Source organism: Lycium barbarum, chromosome 6, assembly GCF_019175385.1.
Source record: "Lycium barbarum isolate Lr01 chromosome 6, ASM1917538v2, whole genome shotgun sequence".
Taxonomy (NCBI): Eukaryota; Viridiplantae; Streptophyta; class Magnoliopsida; order Solanales; family Solanaceae; genus Lycium; species Lycium barbarum.
Window position 1 is genome coordinate 114,616,607 of NC_083342.1, and position 17,665 is coordinate 114,634,271.

The 17,665-nt window shown below is 36.8% G+C and overlaps 1 protein-coding gene across 2 annotated transcripts; it reads left to right on the plus strand.

Annotated features, from left to right (window-relative positions):
- Positions 1-3,976: 3,976 nt before the first annotated feature.
- LOC132645653 (flap endonuclease GEN-like 1) lies at positions 3,977-10,395 on the plus strand. Of its 2 annotated transcripts, XM_060362759.1 has the most exons (8): positions 3,977-4,289; positions 5,160-5,336; positions 6,090-6,260; positions 7,440-7,621; positions 7,749-7,995; positions 8,124-8,253; positions 9,328-9,791; positions 9,900-10,395. In XM_060362759.1, exons 1-8 carry the CDS (start codon positions 4,095-4,097, stop codon positions 10,143-10,145), a joined length of 1,812 nt encoding a protein of 603 aa, XP_060218742.1. In that variant the 5' UTR covers positions 3,977-4,094; the 3' UTR covers positions 10,146-10,395. The 2 variants fall into 2 exon arrangements, with proteins under 2 accessions (XP_060218742.1, XP_060218743.1); XM_060362760.1 differs by lacking the exons at positions 3,977-4,289; positions 5,160-5,336 and adding an exon at positions 5,742-5,915.
- The last annotated feature ends 7,270 nt before the right edge of the window (positions 10,396-17,665 follow it).

The window sequence follows — 17,665 nt, forward strand, 5'->3', positions numbered from 1 at the left end:
AACAATTTAGTGACTTTCTATGTTACTTGAACAAACTTGTGTCATTATAAATATTAATTTAGTGATTTCAGTGCAATAAAAGTGAAAGTTGGATGACTATATGAAAATTCTACTTCCCTCGCTCATGAATTTTTTGAAAATATCATGAAACTATCTCTGGTATTTTTCACTTACCTAAGACAAGACTCATTCTAATATTGAGTTTCAAAATATTGTGCAAATTATTTATAAATTAAACCAATTGTTAACTTGAAAACATCCATGAAATTGTGATTCCTTTGGAACATAATCTACTTAGAGCCCGTTTGGATTGGCTTATAAGTTACTTATAAGCTGTTTTTAGCTTTTTTGAGTGTTTGACTGGCCAGCTTAAAGTCATTTTGTGCTTAAAATAAGCTCAAAAAAATAATTTGGTCCATTTGACTTAGCTTATCTAAAGCAGCTTATAAGCTGAAAACAGCTTATAAGCCAAAAAAAAATAAAAAAATTAGACTACCTCAATTTTTATTTTTTTTTAGCTTATAAGCTGTTTGCAGCTTATTAGCATAAGTCCATCCAAACAAGCTCTTAATGAAATAATTCCTAGTAGTAATGAAATAGTTCCTAGTAGTACGTAATAGGATTATGTTCCAAACGAATGTTGCTAACCTGCGCTTTTTAGGTTTATAGTTTTAGATTTTTAGGTTTAAGAATTATGTCCAAAAGAAATAGGATTAGAGATTATTAAGGGAATGAAAGTCGTTCAATATTTTGAAGGATATTTTAGTCAACCAACATTTGTATTCATGCTTTTAAAAAAAATATAAATATAAATACAGATGTAGATTATTTTTTTATGCTTAAGAATTATGTAAATATAGCGCTTGATAAACTATCCTCTGAATAATGTTAGACTCAAGTTTAAATAGTATCTATTCTTATATTGTTCAACTTTACAAATAAAATTTTAGATTGTCGTCTAAATTTTGTAATAACTTACGAATTTTAGAATGTGATTTAGCGCTTTCTCATAAGATTTTTAATTAACTCAAAATAGATCTTTATAATGTGGTTTAAAAGGTCCAAAGTTGCAAGAAAAAAAAAGCGAATCATTTACTAAATAATTATACCAAGAAGGGATAACCGGCAAAACGTTCACTATTTTAATTTTCACTGTTAATAAATTTCTGTACAAAATTCACGGGGCATCATATTTGGTTGCTTCCAATTAAGTTGTACCTGTATTTTTAAATTATTTTAACGTTTACCTAGTTTCGGCAAACATCGGACAAAAACATGTTGAAGTATAGTTCTTCGCCTTCTTCCTTTTAGTTGATGTACAATAGTGTTTTCTGAATCTGTAGCAATTGAAGTATAATGTTTTGAAGAAGTGAGTTTCGAATTTTGAACGTGAAGTGTGAGTTTAAAATCAAGAGGGTTGTTGGAATAGCTTGAAACTATTGGCAAATCGCCATTGTTGCAAAATGGGTTTGTTAGATTTTTTTTTATTTTTTTTGACACATTGATAATTGAGTTTGTTCTTATGATATTTGAAATTTACATTTCAAGTTCGAACTCATTCAAAGGTAGATATGAGTGTTGAATCGTGTTTTGAATTGTTGAAATTCGAAGAACAGGTTGTTTCTGGGCAAACATATGGTTCAACAAAAAATATTGTAGTTCGACCGTATATACCTTAAGTTCAGGCAAAAACTAACTAAACTTCAAACATATATGTCTTAATTTCAGGCAAAAAATAGCTGAACTTAGGCATATGTACCTTAAGTTCATGCAAAATTGCTGAAATTTAGGTAAAAAATGATCAGGCATATGTGACTTAAGTTTTTGCAAAAAAGCTTGAAGTTTTCTTACTTTCAAATGTAGGGTTTCAGTTCGTTATCTCCCTTCATTAATCAAGTTTTTCACCATGTCTCTTGTTTGGAAAGATGTTGATGACAACGCTCTACTTCTAGGGTATGCGAAGTACGGGAATTCTTACAAGAAATGGAAGTTGCTGCTTGAGGATGCAGATCCAGCATTTCAAATTCTGAAATGTCGCACAGCTAGTCAACTCTCAGACAGGTGGTCAAAAATTAAAGACAGGGTAAATGAACAGAATCAGGTTGTAGCGTTTCCAAAACGGACGGCCGCTGATGACTTTGCCATGTGGCTAGGGTATGCCAAGCATCAGGATAAACAACATAAGTGGAAGTCCGTACTATCTGATGATGATCCTGATTTAGCAATACTGAAATGTCTCACACCTACGCACTTGAAATACAGGTGGGCAAAGATTAAAAACATTCCTTTTCCTGTGAATGAGGAGGGCAATGTTGAGGACAATCCTGATGAGGGCTATGTTGCTGGTATTGTAGGTGTGGCTGAGGGAAATGCTGAGGGCAATATTGAGGACAATCCTGATGAGGGCAATGCTGCTGGTATTGTAGGTGTGGCTAAGGGCAATGCTGCGGACAATCCTGGTGAGGTAAATGCTGCTGGTATTGTAGGTGTGGCTGAGGGCAATGTTGTTGGTATTGTAGCTGTGGTTGAGGGCAATGCTAAAGGAATTGAGGAGACATGCATCAAGAATGTTGAAGATGCATCAAGTAATCTGGACGCTGCCTACAACAATTTCCCTCAGTGGAGGAACTTGATTGGAAACAACCCAACTGTTGAATTGGCGGAGCAGCTTGTTAGAGGTTCTTAATGCATTGGAGGATGCAAAAGCAGGAACTGATCTTAAAAATGTCTCTGGGGAGTTCAAGAAGATTGTGTAATCTTAGTATTATCCCATTATTCTGCCCCCTGTCTGCTTTGCTCTCGTTACTCTTATTTCTGCTTTACTCTCGTTACTGTTGGTTCGTTTGGATATTAGGTCAATGTAAAGAATGTTGGTTTTTGATGTTTGTTTTGTAATTGGCTGTATTTTGTTTTGGTACTGTTGGATCGTTTGGATATTAGGTCAATGTAAAGGATGTTGACTTTTGAAAAAAAAAAGTTGATTAAAAGTGGATAAACTTGCAAAATTTTAAGAACTCCGGATATAACTTAAATGGGGTCCTGAAATAGGCTATCTTTAGCACTTGCCCCATAAATTACTAGCAAATCTTGGGCCGACCAAGAAATTGTTGGGCAATTCGCAGTTCTTTTGGGGTGGTCTTTAAATTTTGCCCCTCATATTTGTGGTCTTTAAATTTTGCCCTTCGCTTGGATACCTGAGGTTCTGGGTTCGAACCTCCGCTCAGGCATAAAATAAAAAAATAATTTCGCAAGGCAGGGCTGGGGGGAGTGTATGCCGGATCCGGCATAAAGTCCTTAAGGAAAAACCAAAGTTATGCCGGAGGGGACATAACTTTTCCTCAAGGCATAGTTTAGCTATACCTTATGGGGCAAAACTTTTCCTTAAGGAACTATGCCTTATGGGGCAGACTTTTAATTAAGGCATAACCAAATGTATGCCCCATAAGGCAGAACTTTTTCTTAAGGTATAGACTTTGCCTTATAAGGCAAACTTTTAGTTATGCCTTAAGGAAAAATTCTGCCTTAGCATACTTTTAGTTATGTCTTATGGGGCACACTTTTAGTTATGTCTTATGGGGCACACTTTTAGTTAAGGCATAACTAAAAGTATGCCCATAAGACGGAACTTTTCCTTAAGGCATAACTAAAAGTTTACCTTGAAAATTAAAAAAAATAAAATATATGCCTCAAGGCAAAGTCTGCCCCCTCCGGCATAACTTTAGTTTTTCCTTAAGGATTGTATGTCGGATCCGGCATACACTCCCCCAGTCCTGCCTTGCGAAATTATTTTTTTATTTTATGCCTGAGCGGGGGTTCGAACCCAGAACCTCAGGCATCTAAGCGAAGGACAAAACTTAAAGACTACAAATATGAGGGGCAAAATTTAAAGACCGCCCCAAAAGAAGGGCAATCCGTGCAAAAAAAAAATGGAAATTGTTCACCATTGGGCTTATTACAATAAAAGAGCCCAACCAACCTAAGCAATTTCACAACGGCTAAAATTCCCCTTCTTCCCCATGCGGTTCAAATTGCAACTCTCAAGCAAACAAACCTTTCCAATTGTCTGAAAGTTAATTAATTCATGTGAGGATGAAATGGGTGTTGGTGGAAACTTCTGGGATTTACTGAAACCTTACGCTCGAGCAGAAAACTTTGATTTCTTGAGAAACAAACGTGTTGCTGTTGACTTGTCTTATTGGATCGTTCAACAAGAAACTGCACTTAAGGGAAACATTCGAAATCCACATATTAGACTCACTTTTTTCCGTACCATTAATCTCTTCTCTAAGGTATGCTCTAGTTACACACACCCAAGTAAGTATTTGAATTACTTTTCTTGTTTTTGAGGGAAAAAAATTTGTGGGGTTGTGTTCTTTTTTCCTTTTTTTTTTTTTTAATATAAAAGAGCAAACTTGGTGGGTATAAAAAGCAGGGAAAAAAAAATCAGTTTTTTATAAATATTCACATTCCTCTCTAAGGTACACTATAGTTACACTCACCCAACTGAGAATTTGAATTCTTTTTCTTGTTTTTGAGGGAAAAAAATTTGTCGAGTAGTGTTCTTTTTTTTTTAAAAAAAAATGAAAAAGAGCAATCTTGGCTGGTATAAAAGCAGGGAAAAAATCAATATTATAAATATTCACATTCTTCTCTAAGGTACACTGTATCCACAGACACCCAACTAAGAATTTGAATTAGTTTTCTTGTTTTTGAGGGAAAAAAATTGGTGGGTTTGTGTTCTTTTTTTGTTAAATAGAAAAGAGCAAACTTGGAAGTCAATTATTTGAATATTTGATCATCATTGTTGAAAGTTTTTGTTTTTGGGATGAGTGGGTATTATTGAGCTTGCTTAACAAATGTATGCATGGCATCTTTGATCATCATTGTCAAGACAGTGTCAATCAATTATATGAATCATTTGTACAAATTTGGCTCTTTTCAACAGTGTCAGTCAATCAATTTTTACACCAGGGATTGTAGATTGTATTTGTTTTGCAAAATTTAGATAGGTGGAGTTAGTGTAAAGACCTTTTGAGCATAAGAAAAAATATTCATTGTAAAGACTTCCTTTTTCTGTATTGGTTACTCTATGGGAGCATATGGTTTGCTGCTCGGCAAACTTTAGTATTTGATGGAAGTGTTGTCTGATGTTTTTGTAGTTTGGTGCATTTCCTGTTTTTGTCACGGATGGTACTGCATCACCGCTTAAGTCTCAGGCAAGGATTGCACGATTTTTTCGGGCATCAGGAATTGATTTATCGAGTTTTCCAGCGGCTGACCAGGGCATTTCAATTGAAAGGAACAAGGCATTTCAGAAATGCGAAAAAGAATGTGTTGTGAGTTTGTATACTTTCACTATTTTTGTTCTTGACTCTCTTGTCAGCATGCTTCTTTGGAACCCAAATTTTCTCCTTTGCAGTTCAGTGTGACACATGCCTAGGGTTCTTTAAATATTATAGCAAGGATTGGGGCTATGATAATTTTTTGGATAATTTACCACCAAGAGATTGAGAAGTAGGATTAGGAAACAACTTTGGTTAAGGAGCTATACCTACTTTATTCTGAAGCAACAAATAAGATAAGCCATCACATTCTTTTACAGTATTGTAAAATGCCATAATATCTCATTTTTCCTATGACCCAACATAGGTGAAATGGTGCAAATTTTAGTGTCTTTCATGTTGCTTTGACTGTTCTCCACGAAATGCAAAAGGTTATCAACTCAATATTTTCAGATGGAAGGAATAATATTACTACATAATAGCTGAAGGAAACTGAGGGTGGTGTCATAATGGGAGAAATACAAGATTATGTATATATACACCTTGTATTAAAGGAGAAGAACTTAAAGATTGAATTTGGTTTAGCTTGTTCTGGAAATGCGGCGATGTTTAGTCCTAATCTACTTACTACAGGTAGCACTGTCTCTTATTGCTGATTTTATCAAACTTCCCTTTACTTTTACAACTCACCAGACACGGAAGTTCTTCTTTAGATGTTTGAGTGAGCTTGACCTTCCTCTCTTGCATGCTGCTAGCATGACATGTTTCAGGTTGTTAGCTAAAGTATAAATTATTATGTTCCATTAGGAGTTGCTTGAACTTCTTGGAGTCCCAGTTTTAAAAGCAAAAGGAGAAGCTGAAGCACTCTGTGCACAGTTGAATAGAGAAGGACAAGTTGATGCTTGTATTACTTCTGACAGTGATGCACTTCTCTTCGGAGCCAATTGTGTTATCAAAAATATGCAACCCAACTCCAATGTAAGTGCTCTTGGACTGTCCTTTCACACGAGCTCATGGTTAAACTAGATGCTATTACTTGGACTCTTCTTTCGCATGAGGTCATGGTTATACAAGATACTGTTACTAAAGCTCCCAAGTATTTTTATGTGGTAGAGAACATATGAAAGGTGTAAACATTTTGTCAGTGTATATAAATATGTAGTACGAAACAAATCAAAGATTTAAGCTCCTATTTGTTGTTCTTCTTTCGTAAGGTTAGGTTACTCTTCTTTTATTGTGTTTTTGAATCTCTTTTCCTTTCATTGTTGTTTTCTGCTTATGGGATATGGTGGGTGCCCATTCTTACAATTAGTTCTCATACATGAGCAAATGCTTGTAACACAAGTTGAAACTAAATGAGTTGTTGCTCTTACCAAAATTGTTAATAGAATAGATATATGATGCCTAACAAAATAGGTGTTGATAAATAAATATACTAGAGATAATGTCTTTAATTTTTCTTACCATAGAGTTTGTCTTCTTCGCTGTCTTTTAATAATTGTTGTACTTTTACAAAAATGAAAGTTTATAACGTCAATTATAAGAAGAATGATGTGATTTAGGCTTTTTTGATTTCTATGTGAATATTTGTAATATTTTTCATATTTAGCCATTTATGATAGTGATAAGTAACACTTCATATAACTATACAAGAGAGTAGTATTCTAGTAACACTTCATATAACTATACAAGAGAGTAGTATTCTAGTAACACTTCATATAACTATACAAGAGAGTAGTATTCCTTTGGTTCCCTACGACGTCTTCTGTCTTTGCGGTTTTTAAAAACTACCCTAGCCTTCCACGCAAGCTGTAGTACCCCCGGGAATCTTTTTAAACCTTAGTCAGGGCTACTTGGTACTCTTTTGTTATTCTTTTAGTTTCTTAATTCATATTTGGTTTAGTACTTCTATAATTCTTACCTTTCTTGCATCACTAAATAGTCTCTATCAGAAGGGGATGTAGTAGCATAACTCTTGATAAGATTTTTCATGAACTTTGTATTGTACGAGAGACCGATCGAGTTATTTATCTAGTGAAACAAGTTGAAAGTGGAAAATGCCACAACTTTGTATACGGACAATTTGACTGATATCACATGTTGTACATTGAGTCCAAATTCAATATTCCCAGACGATGCATATCATTTTTCGTGCAGGAACCATTTGAGTGCTATCACATGTCAGATATTGAGTCTGGTCTTGGGCTGAGGAGGAATCAGTTGATAGCAATTTCGCTTTTGGTGGGAAATGATCACAACTTAACTGGTGTACCTGGGATCGGGCTTGAAACAGCATATCGTTTTGTCAAATCTGTTAGTGATGATGAAATCTTGTATAGGTTTGTATTTCTTTTGGACTGAGTAAGCAGTTGGATTATGGGGCGTAGAGAGTCAATGATGATATTTTTCAAATTTAAGTTGTTGCTATAAAAACAATGATTAGTGGTTAACTGCCCTTCAATGCAGGTTGCGGGAAATAGGTGGAGGTGATCTACAGGTGTTTCAGTGTGATGTCAACTTAGAGAGTAGCTCTGTACCCAGTTCAGATGAGAGCCCTCGGAAAACCAAAGCACGACATTGTTCGCTCTGTGGGCATCCAGGGAGCAAGAAAGCTCACCTCAAGTTTGCTTGTCAGTATTGCAGTTCCACTGCCAATGAGGGTTGCATACAGAAACCGTTGGGCTTCAAGTGTAATTGCTCCTCATGTGATTTGGTACATATGAAATAACCTGCTTCATTGATCTTTTGTTAAAATGATGTGTTATCTTGTCAGGCTTCTTATTCAGGGAGTTCCTTCTGGTATCATACTTCATTAATGCTGGCCGTGGTATTATATGACAGGATAATAAAGAAAAAGAGCAGAAAAGAAATGAGAATTGGAAGATTAAAGTTTGCAAAATGATAGCCTCGGAGCAGAACTTCCCAAACAATGAGATCACAGAAATGTACTTGAACAAGCAACAACAATATGGTGAGTGAACTAGCAATTATGATAAAAGATTTCATGTATATAGTCTGCCAATTTGTAGTGCTGTCTGCATGTTCAGAGAAAGCAACTTGAGAAAACCAGTTTGCATGTAAATAAAAGGTACTTTTTCTAGTTTGGTTTATTTAAGTTACGTCAGTCACGATGACATCTAATTCATGAATTTGTTTATAAATGTGAACCCAGTGCTTTATCCAGAGGACCAGTAAAATTCTGTTTTGGTCACTCTTGTGTGCTGCTTACTCATTAGAGCCAAGTAGGATTTCCCACCACTCTCAGTCCTACTTTTCTACATTTTCGGTCTTCATTGTCAGGCGTACTTGTATGATTTTCCTAGCCTCTTATTAACAAATTGGACCTTGTGCCTAATTCAACCGGGAAGCTAGCTCAGGTATGATGATATTGCCCTAGGCCATATAACAGACGTACATCCATTCACTTAACTGGTGTGGCTTCTTACACCCTGCACGCCCATTTGGAGTGTGAAGATATAACATGGATGGCCCATCCTTGGTAGCTATAACAGTACTTTGAGCTTGAGAGAATGTATTGAAAGTTAGGAGAGTTAGTCTTGTTATATGAATTTCTATGACTCGTGGAGTTTGTATCATCATATTTTGTTAATTTTCCTAATTTAATAACTTTCGCTATTTCATGTTACCGGAAATTTATCTCATTTTAGTATTCTGAACTCCTATATAAGGTGCCCTCTGAAGGGGAGTCTTGGCGTAACTGGTAAAGTTGCTGCCATGTGACCAGGAGGTCACGGGTTCGAGCCGTGGAAACAGCCTCTTGCAGAAATGCAAGGTAAGGCTGCGTACAATAGACCCTTGTGGTCCGGCCCTTCCCCGGACCCCGCGCATAGCGGGAGCTTAGTGCACCGGGCTACCCTTTTTTTTTTTTTTTATATAAGGTGCCCTCTTGCATATATCGTCTACGATTAACTCAAGACAATTTTTTTTTTTTTAAATGTATGTATATATTTCTATACCTTGTTATTTCATCAAAAAAAAAATATATTTCTATACCTTGTTCACCCTCTTGGCAATTTTGTGGCAGATGGTGATTATCATTTATCATGGGGAAGTCCAAAGATGGATATGCTAGTTGATTATCTGGCTTATTATCAGCACTGGGAGCCATCTTATATACGACAAAGAATGCTTCCTATGTTATCCACCATATTTCTAAGAGACGTGACCTCAAATTCAAAAGATCAATTGTTATGCGGACAATTTGAGTTTGATTCCATTCAGAGGGTGAAGACAAGATTCGGACATCAACTTTACGTAATCAATTGGAAGAAACCAACACGTGAAACGAGCAATGAAATCTGCATACCTTCTGAAGGCCATGATATGGAGCAGGAGCTGGGAATAGCTGATGAGTCTACAGATTTGCTCGATGAACCTGATGCTCTGCAGATTCATATCGACGGGTGCAGCTTTTTGTCAACTGAAGAAGATATGGTGCTTGTACAGAATGCTTTTCCAGAAAAGGTGTCCCAGTTCTTGAGAAACAAGGTAAAGAATGATGCATTTTTTTTCTCTACCCTACTTCGCTTCCCCGCCCCATTCCATTCTGCAAGGATGTTTGTTTTGTTTACTAAACGTTCATTTGTGATACCCCAGGAACTAAAAGAATCAAAATCACGAAGAAAAAGACCAGGGAAGACTGAAAATTCAGAATCGCCTAAAGGTGTTCAACTCAGCATCACCAACTTCTATCGATCATCGAAAGTCCCTTGTCATGAGAAGCCAGGGGAGGGTGAAGCCGGATGTCCAAAGATTAGTGCGGATACTTCTGGAGAGAAGAGAGATAAAGAACCTATCCGAAACTACTCCAAGTCAGCTAGACGCAAGCTTTTGTTCGATTAACCATGCAGCATTATCCAATACCTTTGCATCCTGTAAATTGATTGTCACAGTGATGTGAATATTAATCGATAATTTTGGTTTCCTTCCCATTTGGTAAATGCAAGCTCAGTTGTAAATGAGGTAAATATAGGTGACTTAGGCAGCAATTGTCAGAATGATGTGCATATGAATCTTTTATTTTGGTAAATGAGATAAATGTAGATGAATTCTTTGCAGCAATAGAGGTGAATTAGTGATTTATTTGTTGGAATAGCAGCTTGTATCCTCTGTTTAATCCACATTTTTTGACTCAAAGGATAATGGTGTTGGATGCTGCCACTTCATGCATATTAGTCCCCAAGTTACTCCTTATCTGATTTTTTGGGGTATATTTGTATTATGGTGTTTTGTACAGCTAGCTTGACTCCATGTGAAGAAAGTAAATTTAGTCTTTTCGTTGGCTGACTTGAGAAAAAGGAACAAACATTTGATTTACTCTCTGCTTGCACGCCCCACACTCCCTAACACTAGAGCTGGGGGTGGATTACTCATTTGGTTACAAAGTATTCGCTATGCCTTTGTGACAATTGGTTTGAACTTAATATAAATACATTTGTTTGAAAAATTGTTTAACTGCAAAACAAAGATGAAATATAGTTGTAAAACATGGTTTCCGACTTACAGAGGGTTCAAGTTGTTGGTTCTTAGAAAATTGAAGGTTGAAGTAGTTCTTTTTTAAAACAGAAAAGAGCCTAACATACCCTTGAACTATTGAATTTAGTGTAAAAATACTTTCCATCCACCTTTGAGGCGTAAAATACCCTTGACGTTAACCTTTGGGGCCTAAAATGCCCCTGACGTCAACCTTTGGGGCCTAAAATACCCTTATTTTTTAACGGACTCATTTCATTTATTACGTGGCACCCTTTGATTGGTTGACAATTTAATTAACTTAAACTAATCCCCCCATTTAACCCGATCCAACTAATAAAACCCGACCCGCCCCAATTAAATCCCCATTCCACCGTATCAAAAAAAAAAAAAAAAAACATACGAACCTAGGTCATTACAAACCATATAAAAAATATCCACGAATCCATTTCATAACAAATCGTGAACTCAAAGAGAACAAATCATAATTTCTACTCAAATTTTGACATGTTAAGCTCAGTAATGTCCACATTCATAAAGTTTACTAAAATCTTACTTCATGTGGTACACGAGTATGGTAATTGGCTTCACAATATCACAGCTCATCATGAGCAGTAACAGAAGATGAAGATAAAGACATGGAACTGGAAATTCACATAATTTTGCGTGATGTGGTATCATCAACAAAATATATATATATATCAGAGTCACATAAATAACAAGGCCGATCAAGAATACAGCTGATATGCAGAGTAAAATGCTGAAAGTCATAAATAATTTAGATAAAAAATGAACCATCATAATTGAAGCACCACAATTCACGATTTGTAATGGAATGGGTTCATGGTTTTTTTTTTATATGGTTTGTAATGACCTGGGTTTGTATTTTTTATTTTATTTTTTATACGGTGAAATGGAGATTTAATAGTTCAAGGTTATTTTAGGCCCCTTTCCATTTTTAAAATCTTACGAGGAAATATGCTGTAGCCCTGCTCTTAAAGTAGTTGTCGACTAATTTTTGTTGTCACTTGAGCTCCCAACCTACAAAATTAATGTGATATTATCATATTATTTCTATAACTTGAAACAAAATAGTTATGGAAAAATAGTTTTTGTTTTGATAAGTTAGTTTTATTCTCTGTACTAGACTAGTAGCAGAGTTAACGCCAAGTTGCAGTGTTGGAGACAACCTCGGGAGTCTAAAGGGTTCAAGTTGAGTAGGACCAAGACAGAATACCTAGAATACCTAGAGTGTAAGTTCAGTGACGTGCCACATGATGCTGACGTGGAAGTGAGTCTTGGTACCCATCCCGTCCAAAAGAAAGGAAGTTTCAAGTATTCTGGGTCTATTATAAAAGGAAATGGGGATATTGACGATGATGTTACATATCGTATTGGTGCAGGATGAATGAAATGGAGGCTCGCTTCAGGAGTGTTGTGTGATAAGAAGGTGCCAACAAAACTTAAAGGCAAGTTTTACAAAGTGGTGGTGAGACCGACTTTATTGTATAGGGCGAAATGTTGGCCAGTCAAAAAATTTGAAAGTTGCGGAAATGAGAATGTCGCGATGGATGTGTGTGCACACTACGAGAGATAAGATTAGGAATGAAGATATCTGGGATAAGGTGGGAGTGACATCGGTGGAGGACAAGATGCGGGAAGCAAGGCTGAGATGGTTTGGGAATGTGAAGAGGAGAGACATAGATGCCCCAGTGCGGAGGTGCGAGAGATTGGCTATGGATGGTTTCGGAAGAGATAGAGGTAGGCCGGGTCATTAGACAGGACAGGGCGCAGTTCCAACTTACTGGGGACCTGACCTAGATAGGAGGCTATGGAGGACTCAGAATAGGATAGAAGGCTAGTGGGCAAAATCCCGCTTATCCCTTCGTACTAGTAGTCGCAATTTTGCTCTTTAGTTTATTGTCTTTTTGTTCCTACTACTATCTGTTGTTTATTTGATTATCTTATTTATCTATGGTACCTACTGCTCTTTTCTTTCAGACTGCTTTATCATGACTTTTTCGCTTCAATTAGTTTCATTTTCATACTGCTTTGAACAGTTTGTCCTTATCTGACCTTTTTTGGTCATGTTTTCTCTTGAGCCGAGGGTCTTTCGGAAACAACCTTCCTACTTTCCGAGGTAGGGATAAGGTCTTCTAAAACTTTACCCTTCCCAGACCCCAAATTGTGAGATTTAACTGGGTATGTTGTTGTAGTAGTAGTAGTAGTTGTAATGTGGCCTTATTTTGAAATAAAATATTATGCTTGGAGCCAAAGTTTGCTTGTATGGATGAGAAATTTTTGATTATTTTTCATTTTCTTTTTCCACAACTTGGAGGCCAAGTTTGGCCCCTATAAAAGGAAGGCATTTGTCTCCATTTGAAGACACACTTAAAACAATTCAAGAGCTTCTCATCTCTTAGCTTTGTCTTCTTCTTCCTCCCTTTCTTTTTATTTAGAGTATTATTGTAAGAGAGTTATGTGTTGGGAAACACTTGTGTGAACCCTTCTTTGGAGTGATCTTGTGAGGTTATTCTCTTGGGATACTTTTGGGGTAATTAGAGTATTTGCTCTAATTTTGTACTCTCTATTGTACTCTTGTTGATATAGTGAAATTGCTCCTCTCCGCTTGTGGACGTAGGTCACACTGACCAAACCACGTTAAATTTGTGCCTCATTTATTTTCTCTACTTGCTGTTGTTATCAACTAACTATTGTCTTTGTTATTGTCATTATAACATTGTTTGGCTAAATTTCTCATTACTCGGGTTACCGATCCTAACAAATTGGTATCAGAGTCGGATCTAACTAGGTAAATTTCAGTAGCCAAAAATGACTGTAACAAAAACTTTTGTTGAGAAATTTGATCGAAGTGCAAACTTCAGGATGTGGCAATTGAAGATGGAAGCTATCCTAATTTAGGACGGCTTAGATATGGCACTGGAAGGAAAAGAAAAGAAGCCAGAAAGTATGACGGACCCCGAGTTTGCCGTCATAGATAAAAAGGCAAAATCAGGTATCATTTTAAATCTCTCAAATGAGGTTTTACGTGAAGTATCCGCAGAAACCACAGCCAAAGGCATGTGGGAAAAATTAAAAACCCTGTATATGAAGATGACAGTGGAAAATAGACTTTACCTGAAGCAAACACTTTACACATTTCGTATGGTTGAAGGTACTTCTATACTCTCACATCTTGATGCATTTGATTCCATTCTTATGGATTTGAGCAATATTGATGCTGAAGTTAAAGATAAGGATCAAGCCGTGTTATTGCTTATTTCCCTTCCCCAGTCATTCAGACATATAAGAGATATTATGCTTTATGGAAAGGATAATATCTCTTATAGAGATATCAAATCTATTTTAAAATCAAAAGAACAGATAGATAGAGATATTAATGGTGAAACTAGTACACCCCTTGGGGAAGACTTATTTGTAAGAGGTAGATCCGATAAGAAAGAATCAAGTAGTGAGAGGTCTAAATCAAGGTCAATGTCTAGATACAGAAATGTTGTGTGCAAATATTGTCATAAGAAAGGTCATATTATTTCTGAATGCTATAAGTTAAAAAACAAAGAAAAGCATAAGGAAAAGAAAAAATGAGCACTAAAATACCAACACCGCTGAAGCAAGTGCAGCTGCAGATGAGACCGAGGGAACAATATTTTTAGCTACTAACAATAGCTTTAAATCTAATGATGAGTGGGTTTTAGATTCAGGTTGTTCTTATCATATGTGTCCCAATAGGCATTTGTTTACCACATATGAATTTGTTGGAGGTGGAGTTGTCTTGATGGGCAACAACGCTCCATGCAAAGTTATTGGTAAAGGTACAATCCGAATCAAAATGCATGATGGTGTGGTGAGAACTCTCACTGATGTTAGATAGGTTCCTGACTTAAAGAAAAATCTCATCTCATTAGGCACTCTAGAATCTCTTGGGTGCAAATACACAGGTGAAGGTGGAGTTTTGAAAATCTCTCTAGGTGCTCTTGTGATCATGAAAGCACGCAGATCTGGTGCATTGTACACTTTATTGGGATCCACTGTTACAGGTGCTGCTGCAGTTTCCACATCAAATCAACCTGATTCCGACATCACCAAATTGTGGCATATGCGATTAGGGTATATGAGTGAGAAAGGTATTTCCATTCTCAGCAAAAGAGGTCTCATATGTGGACAAAGTACTGGAAACATGGAGTTCTGCGAACACTGTGTGTTCGGGAAGCAGAAAAGAGTCAGCTTCAAATCTCCAGCAATTCATCGAACAAAAGGTACTTTGGATTACATTCATTCAAATCTTTAGGGTCCTTCTCGTACCCCGTCAAAAGGTGGTGCTAGGTATATGCTAACTTTCATTGATGATTATTCAAGGAAAGTTTGGGTTTATTTCCTGAAAAATAAAAGTGATGTTTTCTTAACTTTCAACCAATGGAAAGTTTTGATTGAGAAGCAAACAGGAAAACAAGTCAAGCTGCTTAGAACAGATAATGGCTTGGAATTTTGTAATGATGAGTTCAACGAATTTTGCAAAAATGAAGGAATTGCTCGACATCGCACTGTGAGGATGACCCCTCAACAAAATGGTGTTGCAGAAAGGATGAACAGAACTCTTTTGGAAAGAGCTCGTTGCTTGATTTCAAATGCTAGGTTGACAAACGCCTTTTGGGCAGAAGCTATCTCTATAGCTTGTTATATTGTCAACCGTGCTCCTTCTACACCTTTGAACTTTAAGACTCCAGAGGAAATGTGGTCAGGTACTCCTGCTAATTATTCAGATTTAAAAAATTTTGGTTGTCCCGCGTACATGCATGTGAATGAAGGAAAATTGGAGCCAAGGGATAAAAAGTGTATTTTCCTTGGATATGCATCTAGGGAGAAAGGATATAGACTATGGTATCCTGATCCCAAGTCACCAAAATTTGTAATTAGCAGAGATGTAACCTTTGATGAATCCTCTATGTTACATCCCAGAAAAGAGTCTTCTAGTTCTTGTAATAAGAATAGAGAGCAAGGTATACATGAGCAGGTGGAGGTTGAGCTTGGCATTCCTTCTGAGCCAAGCTCATCAACTGTGGAACAAAATACAGTTGAAACTCCTGAAGTTGAGCCAAAAGTTGAAGCTCCAGAAGTTGAGCCTGAAGTTGAACCAAATAAGTATTCCATAGCCACACACAGACCAAGGAGACAAATTCAAAAACCAGGAAGGTATGGAGATTATGTTGCATTTGCTTTTTCATTTGCATAGGAAACTGAAGAAATTGGAGAACCATCAAATTATTCAAAAGCAATTTCTGGTGGTGATTCAGCCAGGCGGCTGATTGCAATGAATGAAGAAGTTGAATCTCTCCACAAGAATGGTACTTGGTCTCTTGTAAAGCCGCCATCAGGAAAGAGAATTGTTGGTTGCAAATGGGTCTTCAAGAAAAAGGATGGCATTTCAGGGGTTGAAGATGCACGGTATAAGGCACGATTAGTTGCAAAGGGCTATAGTCAGGTACAAAGAGTTGATTTTAATGATATTTTCTCACCTGTTGTTAAACATAGCTTCATTCGTGTTTTGCTTGCCTTAGTTGCCATGTATGATTTGGAGTTAGAACAGCTTGATGTTTAGACAACTTTCTTACATGGCGAACTTGAGGAACAAATATATATATACATCAACCTGAAGGTTTTGAGATTGAAGGAAAAGAAGATCATGTTTGCTTGTTGAAGAAATCCTTGTACGGATTAAAGCATCTCCAAGACAATGGTACAAAAGGTTTGATTCTTTTATGTTGGGTCATGGTTATTTGAGGAGCATGTATGATAGTTGTGTTTACTTCCGGAAGTTAAATGATGGTTCATTTGTTTACTTATTGTTATATGTTGACGACATGCTCATTGCTGCTAAGAATTTGACAGAAATTCACAATTTGAAAAGTCAGCTGAAAAGTGAATTTGAAACAAAAGATTTGGGAGCAGCTAAGAAAATCCTTGGCATGGAGATCAAAAGAGATCGAGGAGCCAACCAGCTATTCCTGACCTAGAAGAAGCACTTGGAGAAAATCTTGGAGAGGTTTGGCATGAAAGATGCTAAACCAGTGAGTACTCCTCTTGCTGCTCATTTTAAGTTATCAGCTGCTCAATCACCGCAGTCAGAGGAAGAAGAGAGGTATATGGCACATGTACCATATTCAAGTACAGTTGGCAGTATTATGTATGCGATGGTGTGTACACGTCCAGATATTTCACAAGCAGTAAGTGTGGTAAGCCGGTATATGGCTTGCCCTGGTAAAGCACATTGGCAGGCTGTGAAATGGATTCTCAGATACTTAAAAGGTACTTCAAACGCATGTTTGGAGTTTGGGAGAAATACTGACTCTTTGGTTGGTTTTGTAGACTCTGATTATGCAGGTGATCTTGACAAAAGAAGATCACTGACAGGCTATGTGTTTTGCATTGGTGATTGTGCTATCAGTTAGAAAGCTACATTACAACATGTAGTAGCTTTATCTACTACCGAAGCAGAATATATGGCCGTAACTGAGGCGATCAAAGAAGCCTTATGGTTGAAGGGTCTATTTGCTGAACTTAGCTTACACCAAGGTGGTATTACCATTTTCTGTGATAGTCAAAGTGCCATTCACTTGACTAAAGATCAGATGTATCATGAGAGGACGAAGCATATAGATATCAAGTATCACTTCATTCGGGAAACCACTGCTGAAGGAAAGGTCTCTGTTAAGAAAATCAACACCAGAGACAATCCTGCCGACATGTTCACAAAAGCTCTTCCAATTGGCAAGTTCAAGCTCTACTTGAACTTGATTGACATTCATGAAGAATGATTTAGCCCATATGGGCTTTTGCGGAGAGGGTGGAGCAAAATTACTGTATCACTCAAA